Source organism: Rhinolophus sinicus, linkage group LG17 (assembly GCF_036562045.2).
Source record: "Rhinolophus sinicus isolate RSC01 linkage group LG17, ASM3656204v1, whole genome shotgun sequence".
NCBI classification, from domain to species: domain Eukaryota; kingdom Metazoa; phylum Chordata; class Mammalia; order Chiroptera; family Rhinolophidae; genus Rhinolophus; species Rhinolophus sinicus.
The window spans coordinates 10,859,500-10,878,535 of NC_133766.1; the positions used below are offsets into that span (position 1 = coordinate 10,859,500).

The following is a 19,036-nucleotide window of genomic DNA, read 5'->3' on the forward strand; positions in this document are numbered from 1 at the left end:
ATACACATTTGTCAACTGGAAGACTGAAGTATTGAATTCGTTGATTTTGGCATAAAGAAGAGCTTAGCCCCTCAGAGTAGTCAAGAGTCTCCCCTGAGTCTGAGAGGCTTTGGCCCAGAGGCTACCTGAGGCTGGCGCCCATTTTTGGATCACGTCAGTCACCGGCCTGGCTGACACAGCCATGCTCTTAGTCACCATACCCTGCTGCCTCTTGACCCCTGGGGTCTGAGCCTGAGTCAACAGCCTTCAAGCTGCAGGGCAATCCCAGAGTGACCACTCCACCTTTCAGTAAGGGTCTCCTGGCTCCAAATGGGAGCCAGTGGCTGCTTTCAGCTGCTGAACCCCAGAGGTCACTTTTGAGCTTTGCAATGCCACGTGGGTCCTATTCCTAGAAAACTGTGACATGGCCTCAGGACGGGTTTGGCAGCTGGTTCCACTCTCGGCACCGGCATTGCCCTGCCTTTGAAGGCCGAGAAACACTCCTTTGTATACGGGTGTGGTGGTGAATGACTGACTTACGTTTTCCTGGGCTGCCCCCGTCATCTCTTATACATCTGTTCTCCCAGAGGAGGGTCGGGGTGCCAACCCCTGACAGGCCGCTGGGTGTGAGTTTCCGTGTGTGTGAATGTGGAAAATGAGACTGCAGTGGGACCATTCCAGGGTAGCTACGATCAGGGATCTGCGGAGCTCTCCTTTCCCAGAGAGAGCACGCTGGGTTTAGCGATTGTTGTGTTCTTCAGCAATTCTTCTGTTCTGCAACCTCCCACTGGCCTTGTCTCCTTCCTACTGGAAGTGAATCAATCAGATCTGTGTTGGGAGAATCACGATTCCAGTCCAGTTATGGGAGGAGCGGCAGGATGGGCCTCCCAGCAGGCAGATTAGAATAGAATAAACCCCACTGGGTCTTTCTGCTCAGCTCCGACCTGTCAGCCTGGACTTTCCATCCAGGCTTCAGAAGAAGGCCTCTGGGATCCCTGGGTCAGCTGACTCGTCAGGATGGAGAGTCTGGGCTTAGGCTGCTAGAAGGAGACCTGGGGTTGCCCACCGGTTCCCCAAGGCACTCTGTACTGTGGTTCTCCAACCCCGCTGCACGTTAGAATCACCTGGAAGTTTTAAAACACTGAGTTTGGGGGTCATTGAGATAGAAAGTTGAAGAAATTGATTATAGTCAGGATGACTGACTCGTCAAAATAAGCAAAACTATAAGTCTATTTGTTTTACTATGCAGGATTTTTTAAAATACCTATACTATATCGTAAATTCTTGTTTTCATCAAAGTAAGGTATATACATGAACTTAAAAGTTAAAAAAGTATTATAAGGATTATAATGAAAGTCATCCGTCCCCATCCAACTTCTTATCTCAAATTCCCGGAGGCAACTTTTAGCTCTTTCTTCTGGTGTTTAGCCTCCATATTCCCAAATGACATTAGTATATTGTTATTTCTTGATTTTTTAAATTTGAGGCATCCTCTGTTGACTTTCTGCTAAGGTTAATGATTCTCTTTTTCATCCATGTCTCTATCCCCCTTTCAACAGACCCAGGTTTCTCCCTCCATCTTCTCCCAATAGCTATCTTATAATAAGTTTTCGTTCAATAAAAATCAGTGTCTAGATTTCCAGGCAAAATTGTTCACAGCGAAGCCATATAGTAATTATGATTACGTTTTCTTTATGATGTAACTTAGATGTCTCTTGGAATAATCACTAGCTTAGCTTTAGTTTTCTAGGTACCTCTGGCAGAGACAGCTAGCTGTGTCCCAATATCTTTTCTGCTCTGGTTCTGGAGTAAGAGAATTTTTAGGTGTACACTGAGCCACCCAGCTGAAGCTGCAGTTCCTAGTGTCCCTTTAGCTGGGGTGGTCACCTGGATTACGTTGGGACAATAGGAGGCCAGTGATATGCTGTGGCAACATCTGCGTCATGCCCTCAAAGATAGGAATGCACCTTCCTCTTTCTCTTTCCTCATTCCTGCTGCTTAAAGGCAGCGTGGTGGAGACAGAAGGGCCTGGCATTTTTGGCTCCCTGGGAAATGTGGGAACTGTGAGCTCCCCATGGGGTTGGCTAAGGCTGTCAGACCTGCATTGCTGCCCTAGTCCCTCGGCCCTTTCCCTCCCCTTCCATGGGTGTTGATCCAAGCGCCTCCCTAATGGACCTCCTGACCGGTGAACTCCGCCTCCTTCACTCCTCCCTCGTCTTAGCACCTCCCTCCTCCCTCCTTCCCCTGCCAAGGAAGACACGGCATGGGATCCCGCCGAATGGAAGGCTGTAATGGCTCCTAGCCATGGATGGCAGAAGAGAAGCAGCCTGAAAAGCACAGCAGGGGTGTACCTGAGTATATCCACTCCGCTGTCAATGCGACTTGTCGCCGTTCCGCGAGGGAGAGAGGGGGAGAACAGGGACACTGTGTGAGGCAGGGTGGATGAGGGCTAATGTGGAACTCCATGTGAAAATCCCTAGCCCAGGGCCTGGCCAGAGAAGGCCCTCAGTCCAGTGATGTGTCCTGAGGGCCTGCCCTGCATGCAGGGGGATTCACCCTCATCCTTGCTTCAAGGAGTTCGCAGTGTGGTTGAGCATGAGTTTTCAAATCGCAGGTGTGCAGCAACTCCGTGTGTGCACTCACTCTGAAGTCGGCCTGTGTGGGTTGAGATCCTGGCTCCAAGTGAACCCTCTGTGCCTCAGTTTCCTGTTTGTTAATGAGGTGATAACGGATAGTAGCTGCCTCGGAGAATTGGTATAAGGGCTGCATTAATGACATGCATTAATTAACATGGGTAAAGTGTTGAGAATAATGCCTGGAATATAGGTACGTTATAAGTGTTTGATCCATCAAAAGTGGGACTGGCACTTAAAGGGCTGCCACTCAGGGTCACACCTTTTGTGTGAATGAAGGAGAGAGGGTCCTAGGCAAGCCTTCCCAGGGACCCTCGGTGGCTCGCTGAGCCAGGCTGCCTGGTGGGCCTGCACAGGGCCTCCAAGCTCCACCTTGGACCCCTGAAGTCTGGTTTCTGTGGACGGGACTTGGGAATGAGCTTTGAAATATCCTCGGGAGATATCTAAACTAGCTATGGAACCCACCGGGAGTATTGATTTGTCAGTTCTACCTGTGTTTTTTACTTTGGTCTGTGGAGAGCAAGCGTGCATAGGTGTGTGAAGTACCTTTGTCCTCTGCCTGCTCTGACAGAATTATGGTAATGACTAGTTTGAATACGGGCTTTTGTACCAAAGCTCACTCCATTGTCAGGCCAGTGAATGAACAGAGCTCATTGTTTCTTTCTGTGCCACAATCAAGACGTAGAGCTTTCTTGCTCTCTCTCTCCCTCTGTCTCTCTCAGTAGGCGGTGAGAATACGGGAAGGAACAGCCGTTCTCCATGTGTCCTACATCCCTTTCTGAGTCAGGTAGAAATAGTTGAGGGACAGCGGTACTGACAATCACTGTTCTCGAGGGTCAGAGAGGGAAGCGGAAGGACAAGGCCTGAGCTCCATGTGAGGAGAGCAGGAGAGCTTCTGATACCTGGGGAAAGAAGCCCCTCCTCCGAGCCCTCCAGCTTCCTGGCACGTCTTAAGGGGACGGTCAAGTTGAATAATTTAGAATCACATCTCTAGTGGGCTCCCTTTTCATCTACACCCTCCACCCCCTTCAGAACCAGGATAGATAGCTCAAAACAGAGCTGCTGTCTGTCTGACCTTCCTTTACTGTTACGGCGAATGGGCTGATTTCCACTTATGTAACCTTTTCTCTGGTAGGTGAAATCTCATTATTCCACTGCGTGGTACCCATCACGTCCTGGTTCATGTGGAGCTACTGAGAGAAACTGGGAACATGCTATTTCTCATCATTTCCACCCAGCAAGAGAATCATAGAAAAGCAGCTACACCCAAGCGAATTACATGAGGTCCTCAGGGCTGTTATGTAACCTTCCAGAAACAGTGGAGGGGAGCGGGCCTTGCCGTTCCAACGCGTGCACCGGCCAGGACAGCGTTTCTTCCTTACTCAGCAAGTCTTGGGTGAGTAAGTTCTCTTTCAAACCCAGAGGATTCTGAGGTGCATTTGTATGCAGTCATGTGTGTTTGGGGGACTCCTAAATGGCACACGGACCAACATAGAAGCAGTTGGTTGATTTTCACATGTAAACAAGAAGGAAGGGGTTGGGAAGATGATTGTATGTAAACCCTAGACTCAACTGCCCAGGCTGTGGACCACAGGCAATTTGAACTTGAATGTTCATGCAAGAAGGGAAGTATGTGTGCAGACTTATTTCCCCATCTTGTAGGTTTATGTCAAATGGAGGACGGTCACCATTGCGGAGAGGATGCCCCCAGTGGATATAATCTACATCCTGTTCCAAAGACGCAGCGTTGCACAGTGGGTAAGTCGTGGGCTCAAGAGTTCAAATCCTGGCTCCACTACTTGCTCTCTGGGTGACCTTAGACCAGCTCTGTAACTTTTCTTAGTGGTAGTTTTCTAGTCCATGATGCAAGAATAATAATCACGTCTCTCTCACACTCTCAGAAGAGTCAGTGAAATGATGTAAGACAGGAATACCATTTGACACACAATGCGTGTGGGGGCAGAGCCCCAGAAAGTAGTTTCCAGGCTCTCGGCCTCACATAGACAGGTGCTGGCTCAGGTAGTAAATGGCCATCAACTGTGATTGCATGGCCATCAGCTGTGGCTAGTTGGCCATCAGCTGTAACCAGTGAGCCATTGGCCACTAATATAACTGCTGTGGCTACGCTAGGGAAGGAGAGGAAAGAATGGGGGCTAGCAAGAAGATGGCGGCTGGGCTGGCAAGCGTGGATGGTGGTTTGCGGACAGTGTGGATCCAGCCTCCAGTGAGAGTATAGAGCCGCCAGAGAGAATATAGTGGTATGACTCCCCTACCTATGGCTCCGTGGGTGTTCCTTTTTGGCCTCAGCATATCCTGTGTTCTTGTGTGGGGAGCGGGAGCAGAGACCCCGCAGGCCTCCCTGCACGACAAATGGCGCAGCGAGCAGGGTCCCCCGCACAACAATGCGTATCCTGCTGTTATCACTGGAGCTGTTGCTTTTCTGGTGACTCAAGCTGACTCGTCCAGGTGGTGACTCCAGGCCCCCACCCTGGTCTGACCCAGCTTTCCAGAGGCAGAAGGAAGTCCAACGTTCCTCAAAGCCACACAAAATGCCACCTGGGTGGAGAAGAAGCTGCCCAGGCAGGAGAGTGAAGCATGGGGAGGGCCAGGGGCAAGGGTGCCTTGAAAGCCACGGAGGGCAGACTGATGGGTGAGGACCGATCACCAGTGTCGCTGGCTACAGAGAGGGACCTGTGCTGTCCAGGGAGAGTAGATGAGCGTGTCTGAACCTGGCAGCTGGGGTGTGATGGTGGGGGGAGCCCCGGCAGCTGGCCCCGCCCTGCTGTGAGATCTCCGAGACTCCTGTCTCGGCCTTGCTAACTGTTCCAGTTCAGTGATTTCTTCTTTTAAGTTTCTTTTACCTTCAAATGATTCTACAATGAGACAATTGACTTCCAATTGGACATTCAGTCTCAATTCAACAGGTATTTTTGAGCCCCCAGAAAACTCAAGATTCTTGCTGTGTTCAGTGCACTTTAGGAGCACACACCTGGCTGGAATCTGGGATTTGTCATCCACGCTAGTTTGAACTTGGATGAAAGATTCAGCTTTCTTGACCCTCAGTGTCCACACGTGTTCTCATAGTTAGTGGGCACTCACGGCCCCGTCAAGGTGCCAGGTGCTTTCAATGAGGTGATCTCATGGACTACAACACGCCTCGTTTTCTTGCACACTTGCGTACACTTCACAGGTGTAGCGATTTGTACAAATGGAAGGTAAGACCCTCCCCCAGCAAAACATTACGACTCGCTTTATTGCGATCCTCGCTTTATGACGGTGGTCTGGAACCAAACCTGCAGTATCTCCAAGGTGGGCCCGTACTTACAGCCCTGCAAAGTGTTTACAAGTGAGGAATAGGACTTAGAGAAGTTTCGTCATTTACGGAAGGTCCCACGTCCGTGAGCCATGGAGCGGGGAGGTGAGCACGAGTCTGCTTTGCCTTCTTCATGCGGCCTCTCCACGCCTGTTGGTCACCTCTATCAGCAGAAGAGGCACTGCCAGGGCCATATGTCTGTACCATAGAGCAAACCTGGTGACTTAGAGTCCGTTATCCATCTGTCTCTCCTGCTTTATGTGAGACTCTTAAAAACGGGCTGAATCTGAATGACCCTTTTGTATTCCTAGAGTCTAGCAAAGCATCTGTACACACAGAGGCTCAAGAGATGGCAGACGAGGGCCAGGCGCTGGGGATACTTAAAGGAAGGTATGTGTGATATGCATGCATTCTCTTTTTTTGTGATTGAATGTCTCTTTGCAAATACATTCTGTTAATTTAAAAATCACGGTAATTTTAATTATGGAATTTTTCAAGCATATAAATAGAAAGGTTTTGATAATGAACATCTGAGTATCTCTGACCTAACTTTATCAAATCTTAACACCTGCTATATTGCTTCAAATGAACACGCGCGCACACACAAATGCAATGCAGACCAGCAGAAAAAAGCTGTACATTCCTTTAGTTCTCATTGCCGTCCGTCTTTAGAAGTAACTGCTAATGTGAATTTGGGTTTGCTATCCCCACGCATATTCTTATACACTATTGCTACGTATCCATAAGCAATAAGTAATCTTTTTAAAACTATATAATTGTTTTCATGACGTCTGTATTCATCCTTAACTTCTTTCTTTTGCTCAAAATGATTGTTTGAGACTTAGCCATACTGATATCAGATAGTTCTAGTTCATCCATTTTAACTGCTGTGTGTGTAGTACTTCACATCACTTTTCTAGTGTTTTTAAATAACAAAAGTAAAGTAATCCTTGCTGCATTGTTTAGATAATACAGATGCATAAAAGGAAAGTTACCCTCTCCCCTCCTTTTCTGTCTCCCAAGGTAACCCATAATGATTGTTTGGTGGGTATCCTTTCACAGAGTTCTCTTGGCTCAGAAAAGCATATATACAACGTATCTCCCTCCCTACCTCCCTCCCTCCCTCTCTCCCTTCCTTCCTCCCTCTCTTGTTCTCTTCCTGCCTTCCTCTCTTTCTTTCTGTTAACAAAGTGGGATTCTACTAAACACATTTCTCTGAGCTCTGATCTGTTCCACTTACTCTGTGCTCATTTATTGAATGAATTGTTTACCTGCCTTTCACCTGTGAGAGGTTAGGTCAGGGGCCATGCCTCTCACCAGAGACAGGGTCTCTCTGCCTTTAAGCTGGTGAGAGAAGGTCCCAGGTCCCAAGAGAGGCAGGTGGGAAAGAGGCAGAAAGGCTCAACCCGACCATGCAGGAGCATTGGGCTTTGGAGCAGGAAGGGCCTTAGCAGTCTTCTAGAACAGCAGCTCTCCACAGACGTGGGTGCGTTTAAGTTGGAGTTAGGCTACAAGAAGGAGTTTTGCTTTTGTTTTAAAACGATAACTAATAGAAGCTTTCGAATTGTCTGTTCAAAGTTCTCCCTGGAACAGCCTCATTTTCCAGGTAACCCTGGGGCATCCATGGGCTGCGTTATATATCACACACCCCTGAGAACATGATTTCAACCTGCCTCACACTCCCTGTATCACCTCTGTATTAGGATGCAGGTTTTGCTAGTGTCATAGACCGGAAGCTGGAGCTTGCGCAAATGTTCAGAAATCTTGAGAGCTGGTTGTTAAACACGGCCACCGTTAACAACGAAATCATCTGAACTTAAAAGGGAAAAATCTATATTAAAAGCAAAGGTAACAAATATGCAAAATTCTCTACTTCCTCTACTGTTCATTTTTGGGTACATTTGACTATTTTCTGTGCTTATGGTGATTTACGTCTATTGCACGTGCATGGTGGCAATGCTCTGTAACGGTGTGATACTGCAGCCCGCAGTTCTGAACTCCAGGCTCCCCTGATCTTGCTGTTCTGGCATCTCAACACCTCTATTCCATCCTGGGTCCAAGGGAGCTTGCCTGAGCTCTACCATTCTTCCTGTACCCCAGCCAGAGGAAAGGGGGAAAAGTGGAGGGAGGTCCATGCCTTCTCTTTTCAATGAATTGTTTTGAATTTGCATACGTCACTTCTGACATCTCACTGGCCACACCTAGCTGCAAAGGAGTCTGGGAATATGGCCTTCGGCTGGCTGCCATGTGCCCAGCTAAAACTGTTAACTGGAAGGAGAGAATGGACACTTCGGGGACAGCTGCCACTCTCTGTTATAACATTTCAAGGGTTCTTCTTAGCTAGTCCTGAGCCCAAACACCCTATCCCACCCTCACCCCACCTCTTCTGAAGGCCTGTTACAGGGCTTCAGGGAAGGTTCTTGCCACAGTGCACAGCTATAGACATGCTGTCTTTCAGCAAATCTTGCATCTTCAGCCTCCAGGCAGCAAGAGGAGACTCAGGGTCACGGGAGTCAGGACCATGGAAAGACCACCAACAGATAAACACTGGCTCAGGAGCCCCCTCTACTCAGGGCTGACCTGGGCTCCGGGTGGGGAGGGCATAGTGATAACAGGAAAAATGAGATCGCGCCAGCCTCAAGGACCTTCTAGTCCAGACGAAACACTTGTACCTGGAAGATCACTAATAATATCGGCAGTAACTGGTAGAGGAAGTTTCTCCCTCATTTTAAATTCTGGGCAGAGAACCAGTTTCTGTGAGCAACCGACTCATTGTTGGACCAAGCTCTTGTTTTTAGCTCTTAACGGTTACAATCAAAGTTAGGTTGACGTTAGTTAAAGATCTACATAATTGTTCTGCCTGGTAATTAGGCAGACATGGTAAGCAAGTCACATAAATGACTATAATTAGCATTATTTTTGCATAGTCAAACAAAGTTTTTAATTTTCCCTGTTACCCCAGATAGTTTATTGGTTGTCACTCGTGGCTCCAGCCATAACTAACACTTTCTGGCAGGAGGCTGCACGGGCTCTCTTCAGCCTCTGGCCTGCGCCCTGAATGGCCTCTCCTGAACGCCCCCAGCAAGCCCCCTTGGAAAGCCAGATAGCACAGTGCTCAAGTGCTTGGGCTCTGAAGTCAAAATGCCTCCACGACTCACTCCATGGCTTAAGCTGGACACCTTCGTGATTCGTTTAATCTGTTACTTCCTTAGAATTGCCTAGGACATAATAACACATGTGAGTCACCGCGAGCTCATTTACTCATTCATCTATTCATCCAAGAAGTGTAGCATCTGCTAGGAACCCAGGGCTGTTCTAGGTGCCAAGAATTAGTGGTGAACTAAACAAAGTCCTGCCCTCCATGGTTTACATTTCAGAGGAAGGAGACAGACAATGAACAAACATCGAAGTTTGTCAGGTGGTGATAAGTCTGATGAAGAAAGCAAGAGATAGTAAGGTGTAAGGCTGAGGGAGGTTGCTATTTTGGCGGGTAAGTAATCAGTCAGGATAAACTAGGTGAAACTACAGTAACGAACTACTCCCAAATCTCAGGGCTTATGTTTGCTCCTGTGACATGTCCTCTGGCAGACAGCAGGGGACTCTACTCCCCATCTTTGTCACTTTGGACCCGGGCTGACTGAGTTTTTATCCTCTGACTGTCACTGGTCATCATAGCAGGTGGAAGGGGGAATGTGATGACGTATGTGACGTATATCTGGAAGTGACATTGGCTAAAGCAAGGGGCATGCTGTACTGACATCAAGGGAAGGGACAGGGAATTTGAGGTCCCGTCTGGTGCCCGGAAGGAGAGGAAGCAGAATAGTGAGGTGCTGCATCATCTCCCTTTGCCTCCCAAGGCAGATCTGTTCTCTGTGCTTCTCCGACCTGCTCTGTTCTCTTGCGCCTCAACTCCATGGACTGGATCCCTCCAACTCCCGGCTGGATTTGGCCAAAAGGGTGCACCCGCAGGAGACCCGAGGATGGCAAAAGGGTGGGCATTTGTTCTTCCTGCACTGCCACTGTTCTGCAATGGCTGCCATCCCACAGCCACAGCCCCACCAAGCACCAGCACACCCAGGGTTCCCGCTTCCATACGGGCTCTGGTAATACCATGTCCTCGCCTTGTTCCTCCAGGACTAAGGGTAACAAAGGATGGTGCCAACCTCCCAGGGTTGCTAGTTCTCCAAATCTCTTCTTGGTTTCCCCTGTGAACACTACCTTCATGGAAAGAAGTCTTCACAGATTGTAGCTGAGTGTTCCATCTGTATCTAGCTAGGAACTCCTGACACAAGAAGTCAACGTATCTGTGCCACGGAGGCCCATCTGAGGAGATGACATCTGAAGTGCGGGAGAAAGTCAAGTGGGCATAAGAGAAGGAGGTAGAACACACAGATCTGGGGGGAGGAGGGGAGAAGGGTGCTTGGCTTGTTCAAGGAACAGGCGGTATGGCTGGAGATAGTGAATGTGGTGGGTTGTGGGCAGTGGGGAAGCCGTGGGCGTTGTTGAGACCAGAGGGGTGGAGGCCCAGATGACATGGGATTCTTCTAGGCAATGGGAGAGACTTTGTATTTTATTCTGAGTGACACAGGAAACCACGGGAGGTTCTGAGCAGGTGAGCACATGATCTGACTTACAGTTCTAAAGAATCACTCTGATTTTAGGGACAAATCGGAGGTGAGGAGATCAGTTAGGCGGTGACTGCAGAGGGAGATGTGGTGGCTTGGCCCAAGGTGAGGACCATGGAGATGGTAAGAAGAGGCCAAATTTGGGGTATCTGTTTAAGGCAGAGATGGATGCAAGATTTGCTGACCAGTTGGATGTTGGCATGAGAGAAAAAAGAGAATTCAAGAATGACTCCAGGGTTTGGCCTGAGAGGGAAAGATTGAGGGAGGGTGTAGTTTTAGGGTGAAGGTGGGGGTAGAAGTCAAATGTTCAGTTTTGGTCATATTTAGATGAAGATACCTGTTGGGGAGCTACTGAGTTAGTGGCTGGAAGGAGAGATCAAGCTAGAAATACAAATTGGGTGGTTTCTGATGGCAGGTGGTACTTAAAGCCAAGAAATGGATGGGCTCTCCTACCGAGTGAGAGCAACAGAGAAGAGGCCCGAGGGTCAAGCGCTGGGCATGCAAACATCTAAACGTTTGGAAGATAAGCCTCCAGTGAAGGCGACTAGGAAGAACGGGCTGAAAGGGAGGAAAATTAAGTGAAGAAAGTGTTTCAAGGAGGAGGGGTGTCAACTGCATCAAATGCTGCCGGGAGACTGGGTTAGCTGAAGGCACCCTTTCTGGTCTTAGTTTGGCCCGCCTCTCCTCCAGGAAGTCTGTTCTAACCCCACAGAGTGGACTCGGGAGCCTGCAGTGTCCTCCCATCCACCCACTGCTTCTTCTCTGTATTGGAATTCTCTCCCATCACGTCGATCTCCCCCACTGTACACTGAGTTCCTTGAGGATAGGGACGGTGTCTTTCTCGTTAATGACACTGAGCTCGATGCCAGGCACTTAGTAGGGTTAATGTTAATTCACAAATTACATGAATCAATCAATGTGCTGTACACACCCAGTCCTTTCCCCACCCCCAACATACCTCACTGTCCGAGGCTCTGAATTTTATCCCCAAGAGCTGAAGTTCCCTACTTTTTGCCCCTTCCAGGGGCCTGAAGCTGCGTGGGCTCCTTTTCAGCTTTTCATTATAGTAGCTGCGTCCCCACCAACAGTCCCCTTCCTTATGATGCTGAGAGCTTCCAGGACTATTTCCTATTTCCACTGGTCGAGCAATCTGGGCACCACAGGATGGGGCTGCAGAAACATGGAGATAAAGGTGTGTAGGTTGTCTGCTCTGGTGGTGACTTATTGAAATCTGAGGGAGACCCAGAGCGGGGTGAGGAGGAGGTGAGAGGAAGAGGGAGGCAGAACTGGAGGGCAGGAGAGAGGGAGGGAGAAAAAGAAAGACCCAGAACAGGGGTAGTAGCACAGCAAGCATACAAGAGGTGATCTTGGAGAAACAAGCTTTTCATTTCCTGGCACCTCAGAAATAAGTGCTGTAGCTTCCATGTTACAAAAGGGAAACGGATGCTGAGCAGTGAACGACTTACCCAAGATTTCAGAGCTGATGGTGTGGCAGAGGGGGCCTAGACCGCACGTCTAGTGTCTCTCAGTTCAGTAGTTCAGTGCGTTTCTGCAACATAGTGGAGACTTGAGAGACAGGAATTGTGGTCTCCTTCCCCAGGCGATTATCTTCTCCTTAGTCAATGATGCCTGGAACTGCTTTAAAAGGCAATCTTTCATTCCACAGACAAGAGCGGAAAGGCTAAAATGGCTGATGATGGAGACACAGCCGTGCTGGGGATGCTTCTCCACTGAGAGATAACTGGTGGTCGTGCCCCTGGGGACAAGCAGGGAAGGGCGACATCCCAGTCTGGCTGGGAAGAAGGCAGGAAAGGCTTGAGGTGTGGCATACAAATTGAAATTGGGTTGGTAAGATGGAGGGAAGAAAACCCCACTAGCCTTCTTCTGAGTTTTGATAGAACCATCTAACTCAACCAATCACACTTGAGAAGGAAGGACGGGAGAGGGGCCCAGTTCTCATCTGACCAGTGAGAGAGGATTCTCTGAATCTTGATTTTGCTCCTAGTGGGAGACAGATGGTCACTGAGGGCGGCTCAGGTTCGTGGGGTTTGCATGTGACCAAGTAGGGTTAGAGTTGGGGTGTCCTCCTTCCTGTGACTGCTTCAGTGTTCTCCCAGACAGCAACCCCCCTGTTGGCCATGACAGAGGAGTGCGCACTGGGCCTTGTTGAGATCTGAGAAGCTGGCTGATCCTGGGTTCGGCAGTGGCCTTGGTCCTCAGACCCATGAGCTGAGCGTTCCTGGGATCGTTCCATTCTGGGCCGTTGCCAGACTCTGTCTCACCTAACTCTTTCGAACAGTGCTAATTTCCAAACCCAGTCATTTCCACAAAAAGCCTGGCAGCCTCACCTCCCTTCTTAGTGAAGGTTTAATAGCATAGTGCTGAAACAGGTCTCGTTGCTAAGCCTTCATTATTTCCACAACATATACTACAGGACTCCTACTAATATGCCGTGAAGGACTCATGTTAAATTAAATGAGCAAAGTACATTGTATTAGCCCAGGCTCTGGCTTGCGAGTGTGTGTTTGTTTACTTGTGAATTGGCCAAGTTCAATAATCTACAGCAGCCTTTTCTTCTCGTTAGTACCGAATACTGATGCTTCAGTCTTGGTCTGCCGGGGAGCCAGCCCTGGCCTAGGAGATGGGAAAGCCGACAAGCGGTCCCACCGTGCCGGCTCGGAAAGCTGTTGAGCCCCCTGGGCTGAGGTTCTCCTGGAGCCAAGGGAGCATCTTCCTCACCAGGCACCCACTTCTCGTGGATGCTGCAGGGCTACTGAAAGTGGAGACATCTAAAGAGCTCCTAAGTATACTCCCCTCTGAGAGAGCTGTGATGCAAAGATAAGAGCCTGGAAGCCCAGGGGTCTGGCAGGGCTCTACCAGAGAAACAGAGCCCATAGGAGATGTCTCTATTTCTGTCTCTCTGTCTCTATCTCTACTCTATCTATATAGAGGTATGGGGTATCTATAATGTATATAGACAGTAGTGTATGTATACAGTATATACATATGTATGTGTATACATGTAAAGCTACATTGAGTGCATGGATTTGCCTTACACAGTTGTGAGGGCTGGCGAGGCAAGTCTGAAACCCACAGGGTGGGCCACCAAGGTGGGCAGACTGGACACTCTCAGGTATGGGCTGAAGCTGCCATCATAGGCAGAATGGCTTCTTCCTCAGGGAAACCTCAGTTCTGCTCTTACGGCCTTTCAACTAATTGGATGACGCCCACTTACCTATCTCCTTTACTTAAAGTCCACTGGTTCTAGATGTTACCGCACCTGCAAAACTGCTTCACGGCAGCACCTCCTTGACTCACTTGGTACTGCAGCCGAGTTAAGCTGACACATAAAACTGACCATCACAGCTGGAATCTGGAGACGGCCATCTGGTTTAGCACTATTGCCTTTGCTTGGCTCAGCTGGATAGAAAATAAGGCTATAAAGTCCATGGGTTCAATTCAGTTTTAAGAGAAAGATTCTCTTCCAAATAGTTCCCTCCTTAACATTTTCATCAGACATAATTTCGATCCTGGCGAGGCGCCTGGCTGTGCTAGGGAGCGGAGGCACGCGTATAAAGGAGCTGCGGTTAGTCTGTGCGACAGGAGAGCTTGAAGTCTGATGGGTGAAATGAGCATGTACACAGCAAACAACATGGTGAGTGTGACAAGAGCGAGATGCGCTTGGCTTTCAGGGAGCCCAGCCCAGGAAAATCTGAGAGGAAAATCAGTACTTCCAGGAGGAGGTAATGTGTGACTGTGAATAGAAGGGCAAGGGGAAGAAAGAGTATGAAGGAAATGGGCTAGAGGGCATTCCAAGCAGAGGGAACGCCCCGCTAAGCAGAGGCACCAAGGTGAGGAATGCCACGGGGACTGCAGCAGGTCTGAGAGCCAGGAATGGGGAGACTGAGGCAGGGGAGGGGAGCGAGGCCAGGAAGGCGGCAGAGGCTGCGTTCTGAAGAGCCTCAGGGAGGAGTCTGCACCTGTCCGTCGATGGGGATGACGTCATGACCTCTGCATGGCGAAAGGGCCCCCCTGGAATCTGTGGGGAGGATGGGATTCATTAGGCCCAGACCAGGGTGAGGAAGGCCCGGGAGAGCTGGAGACATTGAAAGTCAGGACTGGGGCACTTATTTCAGGATCCAGAGATACTTGGGAGGTGAATTCCATAGAACTGGATGGTTGGTTGGTCCTGCGGGCATGTCCAGAGAGGCAAGAAGTAGAAGACGGACCTATTGCTCCAGACGGAGAGTATGGGGAGAGGCAAAGATGTACAGGGGAAGATGGCGAGCTCAGTTGGGGATATATTGAGTTTGAGGTCTCTGAAGAACACACAGCTGCCAGCTTCACAGATAGATAGAGGGCTCGAGGAAGAGGTCTGGGCTGGGTATGGGGCGTATTAGATGTGTGGGAGCCACTAGAAATGGGTGGTAGTCCAAAGCACGGAGTAGATAAGCTTGTCTAGAAACAGCTCTGAATCAGACATTGTGTCCAATTCACAGGTGAGGAGACTGAGGCTCAGAGAGAGTGGGTAGCTTGCCCAAGTTCACACAGCTAGGACCTCCCTCCGGTTTCCGTGTCCGTCCTCAGAGCACACACCCACCATGGTGTCCATCACACTGTGTATCTATTGCCATGTACCCGTCTGCCTCCCATACCGGACTCTGAGCTCCTGAGCACCCACGTGTATCATGGTAGACGGAGTGTGGATCATGTCACTAGGTGATGCCACGTGTGTAGATGGTTGCTATGAGAGCCTATCCCCCACCTGTTAACTGATGGCTGAATTTCTATAATTCTGGTTTGATTCTTGTGGTTTAAGGTTCCTATTTTGTGAAAAAAGGCAAACACTGGTGGGAAGTATTTGTCGTGTTATCATTCTCACCTACTTAATGAATGAACCATACTAGGCTTGCACTTTCTGCAGTCAAGCAGCCCTCTCTCACAGGTCAGGGGACTAAGGCTGGGGAGGTCATGCAGCAGCTAGGTGGCAGCTCCTAGGTGGCAGAGCCTGGGCTAGAGCACAGGTCCTTTAAATTCCAGCCTGGTCTTTTCCCCTTTGCGTGATACACAGTGGGACAGCTTTGATTGGGTGGGTGAGGGGCTCCCAGCAAGGTGGGGAGGGGTCCCAGGGAAAGGGGCCTGGGCTCATCAAGCAGCACAACACCAGGGCAGGTCCTGAGGGGGTCTCCTTCACACCAAGGTGGGTTATTGTCAGAGCGAATGCCCTGTTGCCAGCCAGGGGTGTTCAGAAAATAGCCCAGGCTGTAGTTAACCAATTAGCCTAATTTAGAACCAGCATGAAAAGGGGAAAGAAAAGAGAGCAAAGAAGAGAATCCAGCCAGGAGGGAGAGAGCCACCTCCCGAGGGCTCTCTGAGAGTGTGCTGGCGCCCAGGTCCATCTGGAACTACCAGCTGCAGCCAGTATTTTGGTAACTGAAGAGCCCCACGTGTGTGAGCTGGCCTTGACCTGCCCACCTGGTCAGTGTGCCCTGCTCTGCACAGACCATTTAGGGAGATGTTAGCTACAATCCAGTGTATTTTGCACAAAGGCAAAGGGATGTGTATGGGATCCTAGAACGTTAGTTGCTATAGCAACATCTGCCTTTATGATCACCTAAATCCATTTACAGTATAAATATAGTAACGATTTGACTCTCCACCCCCGGTCCACTTGGTAGAATTAAAAACAAAAACAAAAACAAACTGTGACCAAAAAGACCCACAAACTGCAATATCACGGGGTGTGTGTGTAGAGGGGACTTTGGAGGTGGGGGGAGCAGGAAGACATTTGTGGGTGGGGTAGTTTTCACAGGGCGCAGGTTAGTGGAGATGGCTACTCTTTACCACCAACTCTGGAAAGGCAAATTCCGAGAAGCAGTGGGATAGATTTCCAAATGGAAAGTTGAGAGAAGAGGAACAAAGTAGGAGAGGTGAGAGAGAAGAGGGGCGTATTGTAATGGAAAGAATTCTGATTTGTGATCAGAAAGACCTGGACTCAAATCTTGACATCACCGCTTAACATTGGGCCACTTAATCCTCTGAGCCTCAGTTTCCTCATCTGTAAAATGGGAAAACCAGATCCCACAGCCTATTTCAGTGACCTGATCTCCTTACGTAAGCCTGAAGAGCCCATCTCTAATGTCGGGCCAGAGCTTGCCATCTGTTCACCAGCAGGAGTTTGTATCCTATACCCCAGCTCCGTCCTCTGCAGGGGAAGGTGAAAAGCGGAAGGCCAAGCAGGGGTTGCTGAGGGTGACCTTTGTGCCAGTCTGGACAAGGGGGCCAGGCCCGGGCAGGGAAAATAGGGTGTGGGAAGGAGAAAAGTCCTACCAGTGGGTGTTCCGTGGGCTTTGTGTCCCTCTGAAGACCCATTTTCCGTATGTGAAGCTATGAACCAGGATTGCGTGGGGGTGGAGAAGGAAGCCATGGGCAGCATCCAGCAGCCATTTTGGGGAGCCTGCAGTGAGCCAGGCACTGGGCTGGGAACTGGGATGTGAAGATGGATGGAGACCATCTCTCTGAAGCCAGAGGGACTGCTGCTATAGAAAGGACAGACACTCGTCTCTCACACTCAGCCCCAGCCCCTGGCTCCCTGGTTCCCTAAGATGCACTGATCTTTTTCTTGGAATCTAACAAAAGCAAACACATATCGACTTGCATCTTGCCAGGCACTGTGCTAAGTGCTTTACAAATATTAATTCATTTAATCCTCAAAATAATTCCATAAGGTAGGAACTAATATCATCCCACTTTGCAGATGAGTAAACTGAGGCACAGAGTGCCATGCACAGGAGTCGTGTGGTTCCATAGATACTGGCTCTAAGGGTGAGACCCAATCTGAGACTTCCTTTTTCTGTAATTCTCATGAGAGAACCTACATAAAGCATTTAGCCTGTACCTGCTTATAGTAAGTGCTCAAAAAATGTTGGCTTTTACTGCTGTGATCGTTGTTCTCAGGTGGAACTATTGTCAGGCCCACTGAAGTTTAACCTTTTTTGGGGGGTCTTTTTGGAAATGGCTCTCTTTGCCCTCAAAATCTTGGCCTGGGAGAACCTCTTCCCTTTGTAACCAGAGATTCTAGAAACAAATAAATCCTATTAGGAGGGAAGTGGGTGGGGACAAGAAAGGAGCCAGGCAGCAGAACTGGCCTCTGCCACCAGTCATTGCTCAGGAGACACTGACGATAGGCAGACCTTGGTTCAAATCCTGCCTCAGGCATTACTAGCTGTGTGCCCTGGGCAAGTCACTTAAACCTTCTGAGCACTGCTTGTAGTGCTATTGTGATGACTAAATCTTGTAAGGGCCGGAAGGCTCTTCCCTCAATGCCCCCTGCATAAGAATCACTTGGTAAGTGTGGCCCCTGCCTGCGACGGTGATGACATTGATGCTGACGCTGGGAATGGTGATGATGAAGATGAGGATTTGAACTCTTCCTGCTGCCATTTCTTGTGTTCGCTGCTCCTCAGCAGGTTCCTGAATAGAGGACTGGAAAGCAGTGTGCTTGTTGTATAGGCTCTGAGAAGTCCTGCAGTGAAAGCCTCTGATTAGTTTATGTTGAACCTAAATTTTCCAAAACTTGTTTGAGCACAAACCTCTCTGAGCAGAGAACCCTGGGCTGGGAGACAGACTTGCGGCTCGTTACCCAGGAGACCATCGTCATAGCCGGTGAGGGAGCTGGGCGCTCCCATGGGGCCATAGGGCTGCATGGGCGATGGCAGTGGCTCTTCCGCCCCCTTTCTCCCACCCTGGAGGGCTGTATGGACCTGTGAGGGGTGCTGGCAGGGTTGTACCCTCTGGAGATTTTAGTAGTAGAATGACCAACTGCCCTGCTTTGCCTAAGACTTTCCAGGTTTTGGCTCTGAAAACCCTGGATCTTGGGACCCCCTTGAGTCCTCTGGGCAAACTGGGATGGTTCGATGCCCTAGTTAGTCCCTTTCTGTCCCCCCTCCATCATTTCCATGAGGCTAGACTGCTTCGTCTTAAAGGGCGTACAAGCGTAGTAAGTGGGACTACAGATGAGAGTATAAATATGCTGATAATTCAGAACACGATAACTTTGGATCCAGATGGAAACCCAACCAAATATAATACCTGGATATCCAAATAAGACGGTGAAGCCCACATGAAGGAAACAGCATCTGTGACCTTCCAGATGACCTTATTCTGCAGTGCCATGGCCCTGAAGTGTGCCATTTCAACAATCCAGCCACCAGTCCCTTTCCTGTGCTGAGAGCAAGGCTGGCTTGCCGGGCCCTGCAGGGGAGACAGCGAGGGAGCCCAGTGGGTGTCTTCCATGAAACCGGCCCTGCCAGGCTGGGGAGCAAAGGCTGGGATGAGAGCAAGCTGGAGGGGCAGAAGACACTCGTCTCTGCTGGCTGGACACTGGTGGGCCACGGGCTTCTGAAGGGAGGACTCTGCCATGTCAACACGGCAGAAACCAAGGACGTTCAGTGCCTCAGCCCATCTGCACCCCCAAACACTTGCTT

General features: G+C 49.6%; 1 protein-coding gene across 5 annotated transcripts in view; it reads left to right on the forward strand.

The window, feature by feature from the left end:
• The first annotated feature begins 4,277 nt into the window (after window positions 1-4,277).
• Window positions 4,278-19,036, forward strand: part of CACNA1E (calcium voltage-gated channel subunit alpha1 E) — a 453,931-nt gene continuing 439,172 nt past the window's right edge. For 3 of the 5 annotated variants that reach the window (XM_074322331.1, XM_074322336.1, XM_074322333.1), the window contains exons 1-2: window positions 4,278-4,370; window positions 6,237-6,315. In XM_074322331.1, coding sequence (XP_074178432.1) covers window positions 4,314-4,370; window positions 6,237-6,315 — 136 coding nt within the window. In that variant the 5' untranslated portion in view covers window positions 4,278-4,313. The remainder of the gene's footprint in view (window positions 4,371-6,236; window positions 6,316-19,036) is intronic. The other 2 variants (XM_074322334.1, XM_074322335.1) reach the window with 1 other exon arrangement.